The following is a 17,472-nucleotide window of genomic DNA, read 5'->3' as shown; positions in this document are numbered from 1 at the left end:
AAGGCAAGGAGGAAATGGAGAATTGATAGAATATAACAGGAAGGATTTATACATCTGCATTGGGGTAGCTGATGGGTGTAGGAGGAGATAATGGATTTGTTGTTTCAGAGGGACCACACTTTGGGATTCTATGCAAATTTGCATATTAATTTATACAGAAATGTCTACATGGAAATTTCTTTCATGCAGCTCTGGTTCTGTGCCCCCCTGTACAATCTAGTGCCTTAAATGAAAGTTTCAGTCATAAGTTATTACAGTGACAGCAAAGTGCACAGTTTCACTTAATATGGAGCCCCATGTTATTTTAACAGTTCCAAATTCCACACTAAAGATTAATATTAAACAAAGTGGACCATAATTCCTTAGTCCATACTGCACTGAACTGTAATAAGATTATAAATTCCAGACATTTACTGGAGTATTCCGAGAGGGTTGTTCATTGCAAGCAGGATTATCTTTGGCTACAAATATTTTGTGTAAAGAGCTGATGAATGTATTCCTTTAATTACAGCCTATCTTTTAGAAGACTATGGAAGAAGAGGTAAAGACATAAAATCAAGGATAAGGTGTTTGAGGGCTGCCAGATGGTAGAAGACTATGGAATATTAATTTAGAATAAATAAAGACAATTTTGAAGGATAAAGGAAAGAACTCCAGTTGAGAAGGCAGAGATCTACTGCAGTTCCTGAGTGGATAAACTATATAGTGAAAGCCCCTTTAGTTTAAAGATACAAAAATTCTACTGTCTGTCTTAATTTTAAGCACATACTTAGGTGCTTTCCTGAATCACAGCCTACATGATTTGTAATACAGACCTGCTGACTCCTTGTTTGCTGGTTGGCTAGTGTAGTGTTCCCCTGAATCCATCCAGCTGGTGCTTTGCTCAGGCAATGTGTACTTTGTTGCAGGTGTCAGACTGTAACACTCAGTAGCCATTGCTCACTCCAACTCCGCTTGTCTTTTGTAATTATTGACTTCAGGCCTGGCCTTAGAAAGTCCTGCAATGTTTCTCTTTGCTGTGGAAGATGTAGAACCCCCTTTCCAGGTTGTGCGCAGAAGCAGAGAGGACATTCTGTGCATATCACCTACTCCCTAAACACAGATTTACAGGCAAAATTTCTACCCCTTAATCAATATCTGCTCTTTTAACTCTGCCTTCCCACTTCATTTTTTGTTGTTTGTTTATTGGGATAGCCTCTTATTTGGCTTAGAGCTCCTATCTAATCAATCCTTGAATACGTTTAATATTAGATAGAGATGGGAAACATAAAAACCCTCACAACACATTGGGAAGTTTAGATCTGAATCCAAACTTCGAGACTCAGATCCCTTTTGTGTGTTAACATACATCAGACCATTTCAGTTATTCATATGACAAGAAGAGTTAAATGCACCAACTTACCACCCCACCTCCTGCAGAGTGAACCAGCACAGACATGCCTTCTCTTAGGTTGGCCACTTCAAAGAGCATCATGTAGGCAGTTACAAAGTTCATAGGAAAGGCAGCAGCTTCAGAAAAACTCATGTCATCAGGAATCCTGTAGACAAATTCTACTGGGGTACATACTACTTCAGCCCATGCGTTGTAGTTTACGAAAGCCATTACTCTGTCTCCAATCTGCAGTAATAGAAAGAATGACATTGGGATTATTAGGATAGTAAGCATGCACATCAGAATGATTACAAAATGCTATAAACCATTGAATCCATGAATAACTGTATTAGAATATAAGTGACATGACCAGAAGTTCTCCCACCAACCTTTATGGATGATGGGTTGTCCACAGAACTGCTTCTGCCACACTGATTAGGAAGAAGCAATTATTGTTGCAGCCCAGCCTTGGGCTCTTTAGGATTTCAAGAGCCTTTTTGGATCAGTTAAACTTTTACTTAAAATCAAAAACACAGCTCTGCTTCAGGTCTTTCTTTGCTGGTTTGTTTCTTTGGTAAAAATTTAAACCAGGATTAAATTTGCAGGCAATACTAACACTGGAAAGGTAGCTAACATAGGAGGACCAAACTACAAAGTGACATCAAAAGATTTGAGCAGTGGGGTGTCCAAGTTGCGAGGGGAGCTTTCCTACTAATGAAAGCAAGTCCCGCATGTGGTTGCAGGGCTAGAAGGGCACCAACATAAAGTGAATGGACATGACTAAGCAACCCCATCTAAAAGGGAGTTTATTTTCACCTGGCCTTCCTAATCTTAAGAATTTTTCACAAGCTATTTTTCCAGGCAATATATTTGCTGCATGGGGAGGTGTGGACATAGGAATGGGAGGCCTTCTATTTTAAGAAATAAACCACAATATGAAAGTGTGAGTACCAGTGATTTAGCCTTTTACTTTAATGCTAGCATTACCTATTTACTTTGTATTTATGTTATTCTAAGTAGATATTTAAACTGCCTTTGCCTGCTGGAGATAATCAATATGTGACAAGGATCTTAACTACTGAGGCTACATTCTGCCCTGAACTACATCAATGTATTTCCAGAGTGACTCCTCTGAAGTCAGTATAGCTACCATAGGTTTAGACCTGTGTGACAGAACAGAATTTGACCCTATAACTTTAAAATAGGACTTCAAACATCAACCTTGTGTCCTTCGGTTCTTATGCCAGCTTCTAAATCAATCAGCTCCTGTCCACAGGAATTAAAGGAGCAATGCAATCTTCTTTTTTCCTGCAACTGAAGACCCAATTATGATAGAAAAAAAAAATATATATATAAGGTGTTTTTCACTTGTGTGTGTGTATATATCTGTATGTATGTATGTGTGTATATATACACACACACACACACACACTCTAGTGAAAAATGCCTTCTATCAAATACAAAATGGAGATAAGATAAATTTGAAGATGGAGTGAGATTATATTAGCCACATTAAGTGCTTCTTGGGCATTGGGCTGAAGTGCAGGCACATCAGTTTCATACATTTATCTAGCGGCTTTGATTGCAGTTTCAGATTCTGAGAATTCAGACAGCAATTCCCCATAGATAGCCAAGAATAATAATATGCAGATCTGAAAATGCAAGGCAAATTCTCCTCACTTGCATGGGTGTAGGAAAACTTCAAGAAGACTACACGGGGGTAAGTGAGAACAGAAATTGGTCCAATAGGACAACTCATGTGACTAAGGTGAGGAAGGTTTTGCCCCTCTGCATTTAGTTCTCCTTTGCTGTCATGCTTACAAAAGAAAACTTGATGATGATTAGGCAGCTGGTGTGCTGAGACAGCTGCCTGAGAAAACCTTTTTATAGTACAAAAGCATTTTGGCCTCTCAAGATGTTTTCATCTCTTTGGCCTTGGGATACTGTAGGTTAGTTAAAATTTAAACTGCTGGTGACAGTTCTGAAAGGTTTATATCTTGTCGGATGAAGTCGGTGAACACAACCGTCATTCCAATTTCACTGAAATTCCTCCTCCTTTCGAAACGGTCCTTCATATTAACAATGTGTCACCAGCAACAGTTCTGCTGTTTCTCTTCCACTGTTCTAAAGGTGCCTACTTTTTAAACATACAACTTCTGCATAAGATTAGTTGGCACAAGACTTTAGCACTTTACAGTATACACTCGATTACAAAAAAAAATAGTTACAGAACTGAAGGGGTAGAGCACCGAGGTCCCTCCTGCCAGTTACTGAAGATGCTTTTACTGTATTTTATAGCATTTAACCAGCACGTCACTTCAGCTCTCTGCAAATGAGCACCGCCACCGGAATTAAGAGCTTCTTAAACGGTAAAGGCCTGATCCTGTTTCCTGTGAAGTCAATAGGAATTTAGCTATTGATTTCAGTGGGAAGTAGGAACAGGCCTTTCAACTGCTGTGCTAAATGACTGTTTTTATTCAACGTAGAGAACATTTTTAGAAACCTTTATCAATGAGAGTTTCCATTAGAAGCCTGGATTTGTCATATCCTCAGGCAATGAAGAGACCCATTAAATTCCAGTTTGGCTATGCCAGAGATGAAAGGCTGAGTTCAGTTGCCGACTAATGATCATGGGCCGAATCCTGGACACATTAATCCTGCACAGCATGGAGTCCCAATGACTTCACTGGCATTGCATGGAAATGGAGTCCACTTATGGGGAGTGGTGTACAAGATTTGGGCTTTAACTTTTGGCCTTTTTGACCCTGCACACAAGGGATGCCAGGTTGTAAAATATGTCTAAAAATTACAAAGACTTGTTTTAATTAGAGGATGGTTCTACCAGAGTGAGCATGATTTACCCTGTTCATATCATGCCCTTGATCATGACTTTTAAAGGAGACCCAGTATAATCAGTCAGGCATAATGGTATTCAAGCAAACAGTCATATCCTATAGATGTCTGATTTCCATTTCAAAAGGATTAGAGAAGTTTAGACCAAAAAATGCAGACAAAAATCTAATCCAAAGCAGAATCTCATCATACTAGTTCTATACACTGGATTATTTTTCCTCAGCTTTATACAGAGTCTAACTTTTTTTTTTTTTTTTTTTTAAAAAAACACCATTAAGAATGCTAGATCTGCACATCTGAAAGCACACGTTTCAAACGATGAAATCATTGTTTAAAGGAAAAAGGTAGTTGAAAAGCTGTGATTCCTTGAAGGAAAAAATAGTTCTAAGTAATACTAGCCTCATTCCTAACGAGACCCTATTAGAAACCAAATGGACCATGGTCTGTCATGTGACTGAGCACTGTTCACAAAGCTGGTGTGGAAGAACAATAATGCTGCCTAATACAGCTCTCTTTATGCAATGTCTACTTAAAAGAGAAAAAAATACAAGGATCAAAAAAGGGGGCGGGACTATTTCATTACATTGACAAAACATGTTGCTGAGATAAGAACGATAAAATCATTGACACATGCCCAGCAGCCCTACTTCAGGAGATTCATACCTCCATGTTGCATTGGTTCAGCAGGATTTGCACGTAAATCAAGAAAATACTGTGGGAAGTTAAAACAGAAGGTTTCAGCTAAGAGAGGTGTTTAACATAAATGATGGAAAACAGAGTGGGATGCCGTACATTTTACACATAATACAATGCTTTAAAATACCTGGTGCCAGCTATGGGATGAGATCAGATGAGATCCCTGTTATTTGTCATTTAACAGTGTACAACTAGGGGTGAAATTCACCCTTCCCTGCATGAAGGGTGAGTAAATTATTATTAGTCTTACTGCAGTGCTTAGAGGCTCAAAGCAGAACGAGGGCTCCGTTATTTTAGTCATTGTATAAACACAGCATAAGAGAGACAGTCCCTGAATTTACAATCTAATTTAAGTCAAGACCCAACAACTGAGACTAAGCCACAGCGGGAATGTACAGGGGAGGGCAGAGGAGGGTAACAGTGATAGGAAATATGGTTACGCAGATGGACTATGCGTAAAATTAGCAGATTTCTAGTCCAATTATTTTGACTCTTTTAACGTATAAATAAAAAGGGAATATAAATTATCTCAGCCATGTCTGCGGGCTTCCTGCCTCGTCATTACCAGTTGGCAGCGTATCATAAGCATCCTGGCAGAAGTGAGTCTTTAAGAGGAATTTGGAGGAGGTGGCAGTAGTAGCTTTATGGATTTCCGGCGGGGCATTTTCATGCATAAGGGGCAGTAAGGAAGGAAGCACAAACTTACCTGTAGGAGGAACAGACGTGTGGGTAATGGAGGCTGTCACCACTGGCAGAGTAGGAGGCAGCAGGGCAGTATGATTACATGGGTAGGTAATGAAAGAATGGCCAAACTGAAGATTGCTCTGCCCACTGCCTCCACAACGCTATTATATCCCAGAAGGTCCCACATGAGACCACCAGACACATCAATGAATTTCACCCCTGAGAATTGATATGCAGTGTGTCTTATTGTTTTCTATAACAGGAATTACAGCTCAGTAAAAATGCAGTCTCATTTATAGCATTCATTACACTCGGTGCCAAGCTCAGAATCAGAAAAATCTTGAAGGCCTGTGATCATGTTATTAACTAACTTTGGCGAGCTGGACCAAGGGGAAAACTAAAATGCAAGCTTCTGGAATGCAACAATGATAATTAACAACAGTTCACACTCGTATAAGGTTTTTCAGCTTCAAGGTGCTGGGCAAACATTGAAGTCAGTTTGCTTTGCAATAGAGCTTTCAGAACAGGAAAGCAGAGGATACATTAAAACTTATTTCGACTTCTGCATGTTAAAAGGATACTTGCCCCGAAGTGCCAATCTGGGCAGATCTTTAAGCACAATATAGCAGCCTAAAATCTTTTTAAAAGGAATTTCTAGAAATGGGATAAACTGATTAAAAATAAAAAGACTCTCGATGCACTAAAAAGCAAGAAGTAATAGAATTTTTCCCCACTAAGGAAGAATCCAGTGAGACGTTGTTGAACAGAATGTATACATGAGGGTTTGGATAAGCTGGGGAACTTTTTCCATGAATTTAAATGTCGCTCTTGGGAATTTGATCTCATTATGATTAAATTAGTTCTTCACTAATCAAGGTTCAGATAAGTGTGGTTTTATCTTAGCTTACTAGACAAGAAAATTGTTCTTGTAGGAAGTGTCTGCTGCTAGTTAATGGCCCAGTTCTGTCCCTTCACTCCCTAGTTATTGGATAGTTTCTTACCCTGCATTGTCAATGGGGCTACCTGCAGAGTAAGGGCTTGTCTATGCTGTGAGTTAGTGTGTGGGAACCCAGGGTATAAATCTATGTTTCACACAGGAATACGGCAAAGCCCACTGTAGAACTTCTGGTGCACTGTAGGAGGGTCCACAAGCCCAATCAGTGTGCAGCAGATTAGTGCACTGTAGAATCCTGCCCTGGCTTGTTGATCACTGACTCACTGGGTAGTTAAGCTTTCAGATACTACTCAAAGGGAGCAAGGGTGGCAGAATCTGGCCTTAAATCCTTTCTTCTCCAGTCCTAGTCAAATGCTGGGTCCTTGATCACACTACGAGATAAAGGAAATGTTACCTCAAATCCTGCCACACTGTCCCCCAGAGCTTCTATGATCCCAGAGCACTCAAATCCAGGAATGAGCGGTGTCTTGGGAGGATTGTCGATATTCCCCTGCCGCACCATCAGATCAATGAAGTTTAAACCACTGTAAACACAAGAAAAAAACAAAATCAAAACACTAACATGGGGCTAGGAGAGGGAGAAACTCAGCCAGGACAATGAAAGATGCTGAAGGCTTCCATTGTTTTTAATGCTGCATTGTTCTCCTGCACCTGGGTGGGCAGGTGTGGAGTAGGTGGGCAGAGGGAATTCACATCTTCTCTCATGGAACAACTTGGCTCTAAGTCAGCTGTCTTGGAGGTAGGGCTACTAGATCTGTGATTACACTGAGCTCCTATGCTTAGAGGTTGCACTGGAGTCATAACTACTATTTCAGACCAGAGATCACTACCACCTGGATCAGAGTCAGATCAGTAAGCTAAAGATCAGAGTCAGATCAGTGAGCTAACGATGAAAGGATCCTTCTCATTACTAACCCCCTGAGATACCTCATGACCCTATACAAGACATTTTGAATTCTTGTGAAATGTGCATAGATCTTTCAGTATTAAAAATATGTAGCTCTGTAAAAAGCAGACTACTTCTGTAAATGAGGATGGTTAGGCTATTCAAGGTACATAAAGCACATGCAGGGTTGGCCTGGTTAGGTCTCAGCATTACTGTTGTACATCTGTGTGTGAACCGAGGGACATGTCTACCTAAACATTTACTGTGGGGCATGCTGGAGGGTAAATCTATATCACGTCAACATGCCGCACCTTAACTGTCCATGTGGATCCTGCTGATGAGCACTAAAAGTTCCCTAGTATGCACTGATAAACTGAGGTTTATTTCAGGGAAAGGACAATGCAGTGATTGGAGATATTCTTTAGGGACTTCAAAAATGCAAACAGTGAAGTGATATTTGTTAGGAGTTTGTATATAATCCACTGTTACATGCTATAGATATTTTGGGCCAGATGCAACCCTGGTGTAACTGCACTTAAATTACTGGTGTTACACCAGGGAGGAATCTGCTGTTATCTCAGCAAGGAACAAAATAGTTAGTGAGAATTTATTAAACATCAAGTGGGATGTTATCATCAATAAACTACTATAGATGCTCTTGCACCTTATCATTTTTAAACAGTCTTTGCAAAAAGATTGATTTAGGTCTTTGAAATCTTATGTAGGTGGCTGCTCAAAAAAGAATCATTGATGACCTTTCCTTGTATGCTCACTTTTGTGAAAATCATGAGGCCTCCTTACCTTGTCTTTGTGTCTCATCTCATTTTATTAAAATAAAATACCTTTAAAAAAAAAAACAGGGGAGAAAAAGTATTTTGTTTACCCAGTGCCCCATTGTATAGATTCCAGACCCATCAAACACCATGCACACATTTTGAAGACTCCTTACATTCATAACTAGCTAGAATATACTACAGCCCCAGTCTATTGTTTCAGAGCACAGCCCCGTAATTACTGCCAGCCAGAAGAGATGTATACTGAGGCCCTGTATTCTGCAAAGCTATGCACATGAGTCATCTCTCACACGCACATAAAACCATTGACTGGTCACATACAAAGTCACTCATGCGTAAGTGTTTGCAAGATCAGGGTTTTCATCTGGGTACTAACAAAGACATGGACAAACCTGATAAACTTAAAACAGGATAAAGACAAAGTGACACCATGAAACCAAGACAATTCATGGTGTGATCTAGGTCACTGGAAACTTCAGTGGAAATTCCACCTAACGTAAACATTGCAGGCAATTGTGGATAAAATTTTAAAAGTGCCCTCAACCCACCTTTGATTCGTGCATGAGAAAGATTATGGGCCACTTTTGGAAAATACGACTTTGAAAACCAAAGTTGCAGAATTAACATGTGTGTCTCCTGACTGACAAAATCATAGGGATGTCATTTTCATGACATTTCAATGGGAAGTTTTTTTTATCCCAACTGTGCCCATCTCCTCTCCTGGACCCCCATGGGAAGCATTATTATAACCTTTCTACAGAAGGGTTAATGAAGCTAATCAGCTTGCTCAAGGTTACATATGAAACCCGCAGCAGAACATGGAACTGAACGTTGGTCCTACAATCCCCTAAGCCAGTACCCAAACCACTGGGCCATCTGTCCTCCCTGAAGACCCAGGGGAAAGATAAAAAGACACTTGTACACAGTGACTGCACTAAGCCTATAGTGAGAATGGTTAGCAGGGGTACAGCACATTGCAGGTTCAAGACTTGAAAATGATTGTGGAAAGGCTGCATCTGATCAGAAAACTATCAAGGCAATTCATATTCTGTAATGTTATGTATAGGGTAAGAAAATTCTGAATGATAAAGAGCTTTTGGGACTAATTAAGAGAAAGACACTCACAATGATCACCATTTTAAAAACAATTTACACACCTGGAAGGCAACATTTCTCACAAATGTTGACTTCATTGGGGATCATTGTCTAGAGCTTTCAACAATTTGAGTTCTTTACAAAAGTTATTTAATTAACCTTTCTTATGTTCTCCCATTAAGTAACTGGGGGTGGAGTTGTAATGTAAGAGCAAGCCGAGGAATTGGGGTTGTGACATTAGAGCAGGCAGGGGGCACACAGACAGACCTGGCTATGACTGTGGCTATTTGAGAAAGACATATGATTTTATGTATATATCATCACACCTCAATGCACCAACCCGTATGCACCTACTCATTCTGATGGAATTACTTGGCAGACATATTTTTTGAATGGGCATGTTTTCAATTATGAACCTGACTACATAACTCTAGCAAACCAATTTCTTGCCTTTTGTCTTTATCCCCAGGAAACAGCAGCAGCATTAATACAAAAGTTCATATCTATTAAAATTAACTGGTTACTAGAACAGGACTGGGAAGGAACACAAAGGTATAGAGTTTAAAAAAAAATTAAGGCTATCAATCACAGTTAACTTGAGTGATTAATGCAAAACAAATTAACTAGATTAAAAATATTTGTGATTTATTGTTTAACAATACAATTAAAACTGAAATTATACAATACCAACTTAAATTTATTATCAGTATTTTGGTATGTTTTTCTACATCTTCAAAAATATTTGAGTTACAACAGAGAATACAAAGTATACAGTGCTCACTTTATATTATTTTGTATTACAAATATTTGCACTGTAAAGAAACAAAAGAAATATATTTTTCAATTCACCTCATAGAAGTACTGTAGTGCAATTTCTTTATCATGAAAGTGCACCTTACAAATGTAGAATTTGTATTTTTTTACATAACTGCACTCAAACACAAAACAATGTAAAACTTTAGACCCTACAAGTCCACTTAGTCCTACTTCTTGTTCAGCCAATTGCAGAGACAAACAAGTTGGTTTACATTTACAGGAGATAATGCTGCCCGCTTATTTACCATGTCACCTGAAAGTGAGAACAGGCATTCACATGGCACTGTTGTAGCTGGCATTGCAAGCTATTTATGTGCCAGATGTGCTAAACATTCATATACCCCTTCATGCTTCGACTTGTAGGTCTTTTTTAAAAATCTTTTCTATAGTGCAAACATTTGTAATAAAAAATAATAGAAAATGAGCACCGTACACTTTGTATTCTGTGTTGTAACTGAAATCAATATATTTGAAAATGTAGAACATCCAAAAATATTTAAATTGGTATTCTATTATTGTTTAACAGAACAGTTAATGACAACTATTATTTTTAATTGTTTGACAGCCCTAAAATAATTGTGGTATTGGGGTATATAATGACAGATTTTGAATTTAATTTAATTAATAGCTGAGCAATCAAGTTTGATTTTGGCCCTGATATTTAAATACTTCAGTCACACACTATCTGGCTTCTTTCCCCCCCATCACATTTTTATTCTCCTGTATATGACTTGTTCATGTATATTTTTGAATGTTCTTGGTACTGTGTCAGGAGAAGTACTTTGGCTTATCTGTCATTTATCAAAAAGGGCATGTATAATATATGTCCAAATAGTGGCATCTGGGCAAAGTTTCATTTCTCTGACTCATTCCTGGCCTGATTTGAAACTCCATTTTCTATTTCCATTTCATAAGGCCACATGTACAATCCTCATCAACATCAATGAGGTAACTCAGAGAAGAACAGGGCTCGATGAGACAAGCAAACTCATTTTTAATCTTTAAATAAGCTTAAGATAAATTTGAATGTGAGAATCCAGAGGTAAATTGCTAGTCTATTAATTATCTGTGCAACATTAGGGCTCATGGAATCCCTCATCAAAATTCCTTATGCCTGCTCTAATTTGAAAGGGACAGGTTGGCTTTATTGTCTGGCACAAGAGAACAGCCTCCTCAGTCTTTTCTCTACAAACCTCTGATATTTGAAAGCAGTGGCCTCCATTTTATTAGACGTGGATGCTTTTGCTGTAATTTGGACAGTGGCTAAAGGGCATTCTAAGAATAAACACACAAATATATAATCACTTTCCCTCTATGAACAATGGGATACTAATACTGTTCTATATTACTACTTGTATGACAATCCCTGCTTATGATATATGTAGGAAGGAGAGGTGGTCTTGCATATGGGGTCAGCGGAGGTTAGAGCTACGAAGTTCAGATCCAACCTTCCTCAAAGGTTGGGGAATGCAGAAAACTGTTTTTTTAGCATTTAGGAGCTGACCATAGGGTGAAATCTCTTTGGTTAAAAACCTCAGGTAAAAGGAATATTAGCATAATTGTAGAGGATATTACAGGAGATTGAAGACACTTCAAGTCTGCAGGGACAATTCATTATTGGCAATTTCAATTTCCCCAGTGAACTACCTGAATGGCACACTGGGGACATGGTTTGAAGATGAACTATTGATAAATAAGTGATTGCTTTACAGAATAGCTTGTTTTGGTGTCCTGATGGAAGGACAGGATTCCGGACTTTGGCTTAAGAAAGATACAGTAGTTAATTGAGGCGGACTGTAGGTAATGCAGTGGGAAAGTGACCGGCGCATAGTTCAGTTCTGTTCTAACTGTAGTTTTCATTTTAAGTAAAAGTTTGGATGCAATTGGAATCTGAGGAGGAAGGCATAGAATGACTCAGGTAACTAATCCCCAAGGATAGAGCATTCAGGCAAGGGTTCTGCTGGACTAGCCTGTGAAATAGCAGTGATATTAACAAGAATGTCAAATAAGCTGAACTTCATGGGCTAAATCACCCCCTTCTTGATTGTTCCATTATTGGGCAGGGGTTTGCCCACCACAGAGTCAGTGGTGTATCTGAATTCCGAACCCAGGGCCACTGCAACTACTCTGAGGTTCCACCTTCATCTACTATATGGGAGTGTGGCATTTGTTGGCTCCCTAACATGGGGAGTTTTGTGTCTGTATTACTTTTCCCTGATAATCTCTGCAGGTCTGGGGGTGGAGACATAATTTGTTTTCTTTACCCTTCCCCATCCAGTGCAGGGCTGCCCACTCCAGGTCTCTGAATCGCCCAGTCCCTGGCCCGTATCTAAACACAATGCCAATGCTGCAGAGTGCCCTCTATGTCCCAAGTTGGGCTGGTACTATCTTGTGGATCTGATTTTCTTGCTTTCTCTGGTGTAACTCGGGATTAACCCCATTGAAGTCACTGGGTTTATATCAGTGCAAGTAAGGAGACAGAGAGGCCCTGTGGCCAGATCCTCAAAGATATGTAGGTTCCTAACTTACACTGAAATCAGTTGACATTAGTAGCCTAAATACCTTTGAGGACCTGGACCCATATTCCTCCTCCCTTTACCTGCATTATCTAAAACAGTGGTGGGCAACCTCCGGCCCGTCAGGGTAATACGCTGGCAAGCCACGAGACAGCGTTTACATTGACTGTCCACAGGCTTGGATGCCCACAGATCCCAGTGGCTGTGGTTCACTGTTCCGGGCCAATGGGAGCTGCGGGAAGCGGCATAGGCAGCTGGGACGTACTGGCTGCCACTTCCCACAGCTCCCATTGGCCGGGAACAGCAAGCCGTGGCCACTGGGAGCTGCGGGCAGCCATGCCTGCGGACGGTCAATGTAAACACTTTCTCACGGCCCACCAACAGACTACCCTGATGGGCCGCGTGCGCAGGTTGCCCACCACTGATCTAAAATGACTCCGGAACGCTCAACTTCTTTTTTTAAGAGGAGAGTTCATACTTTCCTTTTATTTAGAGAAACACATGAAATATGAATAAGACTAATCTTTAAGGGTACATTCGACACCATGTGCTACTCTGTTAAACATGGGGTTTCTTTTACTTGCTTCTAATTTAGGAGACAGCTCTGTTCTTCCACAAATACCAAGGCGGCAAAAAGGGTCACCTCTGCCTCCCATCTACGCATATGCATCATGAGGAGTAGCAGCAACAGCTACCATGTCAAGATGAAAAATAAATAAAGGGAGGCAATTATAGGAGATCATTACCCGTCTTCTGCTCACTGCTGTATTTGGAGTAGGTTTGTTCTAGCTGTTTATCTGATCTTGAAAACAGTATGAACTCAGGCATTTTGTTAAACCCAGACAAAATAAACAAGTAAATATAGCCGTGCCAAGCTGCTCCATCATTACCAATCAAGAAATAATTATAGGGAATATGCAAAAGCTGTGATTCAGCTTGGGCTCTGACTATTGCTCCATCTCTTAGTCACTGAATGAGGCTAACGTATGACTCATCACAAATGAAAGAAACTTTCAGGCAAATCATTGATATTTCAGGACTTCAAAGAAAAAAGTTATTCATCTGGCTTCGAGCTAATAGCAACTCTACAGTGGGTCCCAAGTTTCTCCTATTTATAGTACTCTGAAACAGGAAGGTAAAATTTAACTGTTTTGATTGCTGCAACGAGTATGTACAGACTGTACAGGTACCTGTGCCTTTTCTTGTGTTTTCTAACTAGTATTTAGCAAAAGCTGTATGGTTGGTTTGATTCTCCCTCCCTTCCCCACAAATCTCATCTATAAAATCCCTTTTGCTTGAGGCAGCTATCTTTACATTGAGATCATGAAATGTATTACTCAGAGTAGGCAATGCTAGAGAAGTTCATCCTAGATGCATGCTGCATCTTATATTAGAAAGAGCTTGCTACACTGGCCACAACAGGCATTTTCATCATTTCCTCAACCAATCTCCCAACCAAACCCATGCAGCCAGCACCATTTCTACTCCCTGTTCTCTCTTTACCAGCTACAAACACAAGGGTCAATGACCTAATCCCTTCCCACTAATTGCTCAAAACAAGCTTTGGCCACTTGATCTCACTCCCTCTACCCGCTTCCAGCTGGGAACAGACATTGGCTATGGTAGGCTACATGGCCTTTTACCAATCTGCACGTTCCTCCACCTTGAGCTGTGCTACAGCTTCAAAAATATATAGCGTAATAAGTGATCCAAGCGTAACTACAAAGTAGTCATTTAGTTGAGTGGTTCCACTGATACAAAAACAATGGGTGTACACCTCCAACAGTTTATTAACAGTAACAAAGCCCCTGGAGCCTATTGAAAAGATAAGTATTATTTTACAGCGAAGTATTCACTACACAGGTAACTACTTTTATTTGTAACACCTAGAGGTCTGCAGTCTTGATGAAGAGGAAATTCATGTGCCGACATGGAAGTAAGTCCCGTCAATCACTTATGCATTTTGAAAGGAACACAGACACACACCTCATTCAAAATGACCAATGTTAACTTTTAAATATTTAATGATTGAAAAAAGGCCAGTGAAAAGACATTACAGCTCTGATCAATATAAACCACCAAGCAAGTTTCACTATATTCAATATATAGTCAACATGGACTTGTTGTCATTTATTTCCCATAGTGCCCGTAATCTGCAAGACACTTTAAAAAAAAAAAAGAAAAAGAAAAGGGAGGCAAAATCTCGTCCTGCATCTATATTAATCATTCAGGTTGCTGGATAGCTGACCATAATTCACTGATGCAAGTGAGGGGGAAAATAAACTCTCATCAGTAACAGACCAGCTGATTCACAAAATTATAATATGGAAAAGCTAGTGTCTGTCTGACTGAGGTCTACAGTCAGTGTGTCTGTTTTGCAAACCTATCAGAACACAGAGGGTTCAGTGATACCCTTTGGATACACTAATAAAACAAAGTCATTACCAGAAACCAGTGTCACTTTCAGTGTCGATTGTTTCTAAAATAAACAGCTCAGCCATCACCTTCACATTTATTTTCCACAAATGCCAGAGCATTTAGATAGCAGCAGATTACCACTGTGTGATTACAGTGCTCTACTCCTCTGACTGTGTGCACAGAGGACCTAACTCCCAATGACATCTGGTTTTCTGCATAACAAAGGCCAAAGAATTTTTCGCAGACTAGAAGATCATAGTGGTCCCTTCTGGCCTGAAAAATCTGTGACTGCAAAGGAAGTTCTGTGCACAGACAGATTCTAGGTTTTGGCCTCTATTAATTATAAATATGAGACTTAAGAACAGAAAAATCCAGTTTAGATTGTCTGAAAGACTGTTCTTAACAGGAAGGTTTGGACCAAACATTTCTAGATCCTGACTGGTCACTAACCACCCACCAATTCCTCACAAGAACTTCGGGGCTGGTGCAGAGTTGTCTTGATCTGCTGCCAGTGCTCAAAGAGAAGTTTGAAAAAAAAAAATGGCAATGATAGTGTCTAGTGAGGGAAAATAATGACAAGTAGCAAAAGGAAAGGTCATGCTGATCAGCAGTATAGCAACCAATCAGAGGCACACCAACATTTCTCAGATAAAAAAAAAACAACCCCCCAAACGTAGCTGGCCAAATATCTCTAATTCTTCCAATCAGCTCTGAGAAACTCAAACATTAAAAGCAATATTATTCTCTTTTTTGGCATTAGAAGTGAAACAACAACCGCTTGCAGCACAAACACCCATGGCTTTGCCTTTATCCTTGGCTTGTCTAGAGAAAATATATTTTGATACAAACTGTTCTCAGTATAGATTTGCTCTCTGGAGCTGTCAAATGAAAATAAAATGTAAGCTGCTGAAGTTAGAGAGAGAGATGGGAAAGATGACCTGCAATGGGAGAGAGAAAAAATGCCAAAGCAGCTCAGAAGTGGGGTTGAGAGAAAATGGTGAATGAGGGAAGTTAATGAAATAATTAACCACCTTTTGACTTCAAATGGGGGAGAGACAAATCAAACAACCCCAGAGAGCTCCAATCTGCAATTTCTGACAAAGGGAAACTTAGGACAGCCTGCAAAATAGTAACACCTGAAGCTAAACTTTACAGATAAAGGGTCAGCACAAAAATCTGCTACACTAAACACTGCAAAGTCACAGGCCTGGGGGAGGGGTAACCAATTTAATAGCAAGCACCCTGGTGGATTACCATTTGCTGCCTGTCTTCTCTAACAGGAACTCAAAGGAGCAGAAAAAGGAGTGCTTCAAAATGCAGAAATCACTACCCAGAAACATACACAGACATGCATGTCAAGTTACAAGATGCTCTACTCCTAGAGGCTCCCTGAGACTGTCAGACCCAAGGGGAGGGAGAGGGATTGAGAATAAAAGTGGCTTTCAAGAACATATGGAAATGCCTATTGAACCCTGTTCCTGGGCAAGAGGGCTGTGTGGTTATTTACCTCTCTTTCCTCTTTGACCCCAGCCCCTTTCCCTTCCCCATGCATTGCAAGGAGAGCCTTCCCCCTCTCCTGCCTTCCTGAAACTGACACGGGCCCACACCCGCCCCAGACACAAGTGCAACCATCACGATCACAAGATGCTGCCGAGGGGGGATAGGGAGTGGGGGGTGCAGCTGCTGCCTACGGAGGGCGGGGAGGGATGGGGGAGAGGCAGAGAGAGGCGATACTGGACCAGGCTTTGACTCGGATTTTGAGCTCCCCTTCCTGAGGCTCCGGCATGACTTTCTTGGACACCCTGAGCTTGTTGAGCCCCCCGAAGCCAGACAGCAGCACGGCTCGCATCTCCTTGGTGTCCCCTGCCCGCAGGCTGCCGCTGCCCTCGGCAGCTTCCTTGCCTCCCTCTTTCTCGATCATCTGCTCCGTCTCGTCCGCTTTCTCCGCGCCTTCCTTGGCCATGGCGGCGGGCTGCAAAGCTGCGGCGGCGGCGGAGGGGGCTGCGCTCAGCCTTTGCCTCCTGTTGAATGTGGGTGATGCTGGGATGTGCAATGGCTGCAGCTGGTTGAACGGGGGCTCTGGTCCTTCCAGCCCTACCGCAATGCACAGAGTAGCTGCGCAGCACGAATCACCAGCCCCGCAGGTAGCCCCCGTGAGTGCCTATCCCAGTTAAATCTATGACGACGAGTTGATCTGGCGCCAGGTACCCGCGTACCTAGACAGCTCCCGGGCTGCAATAGTTTGATGTGGGCAGAAGGGGTTGGTGGGGGGCGGCAGGGAGATTGTTTGTCCGGAGATTCTCTACCCATTAGTAGGTGACCTCAGCCCCAGGATATATGGGTTTACTGCGCATTTCTCAGACAGCCTGACAGCGGGCTCTGTAGGG

General features: G+C 41.0%; 1 protein-coding gene across 1 annotated transcript in view; it reads right to left on the bottom strand.

Moving 5' to 3' along the window:
- Positions 1-17,048, bottom strand: part of VAT1L (vesicle amine transport 1 like) — an 86,641-nt gene extending 69,593 nt beyond the window's left edge. The window contains exons 1-3 of the mRNA XM_077830989.1: positions 16,825-17,048; positions 6,955-7,084; positions 1,403-1,618 (exon numbers count right to left, since the gene is read on the bottom strand). Of these exons, the coding sequence (XP_077687115.1) occupies positions 1,403-1,618; positions 6,955-7,084; positions 16,825-17,048 (570 nt within the window). The remainder of the gene's footprint in view (positions 1-1,402; positions 1,619-6,954; positions 7,085-16,824) is intronic.
- Between the last annotated feature and the right edge of the window lie 424 nt (positions 17,049-17,472).

The sequence above is a fragment of the Eretmochelys imbricata genome, chromosome 12, assembly GCF_965152235.1.
Source record: "Eretmochelys imbricata isolate rEreImb1 chromosome 12, rEreImb1.hap1, whole genome shotgun sequence".
In the NCBI taxonomy this organism is placed as follows: Eukaryota; Metazoa; Chordata; order Testudines; family Cheloniidae; genus Eretmochelys; species Eretmochelys imbricata.
Note: the sequence above shows the minus strand (reverse complement) of the source record. Positions and strands in the feature narration are given on the sequence as shown.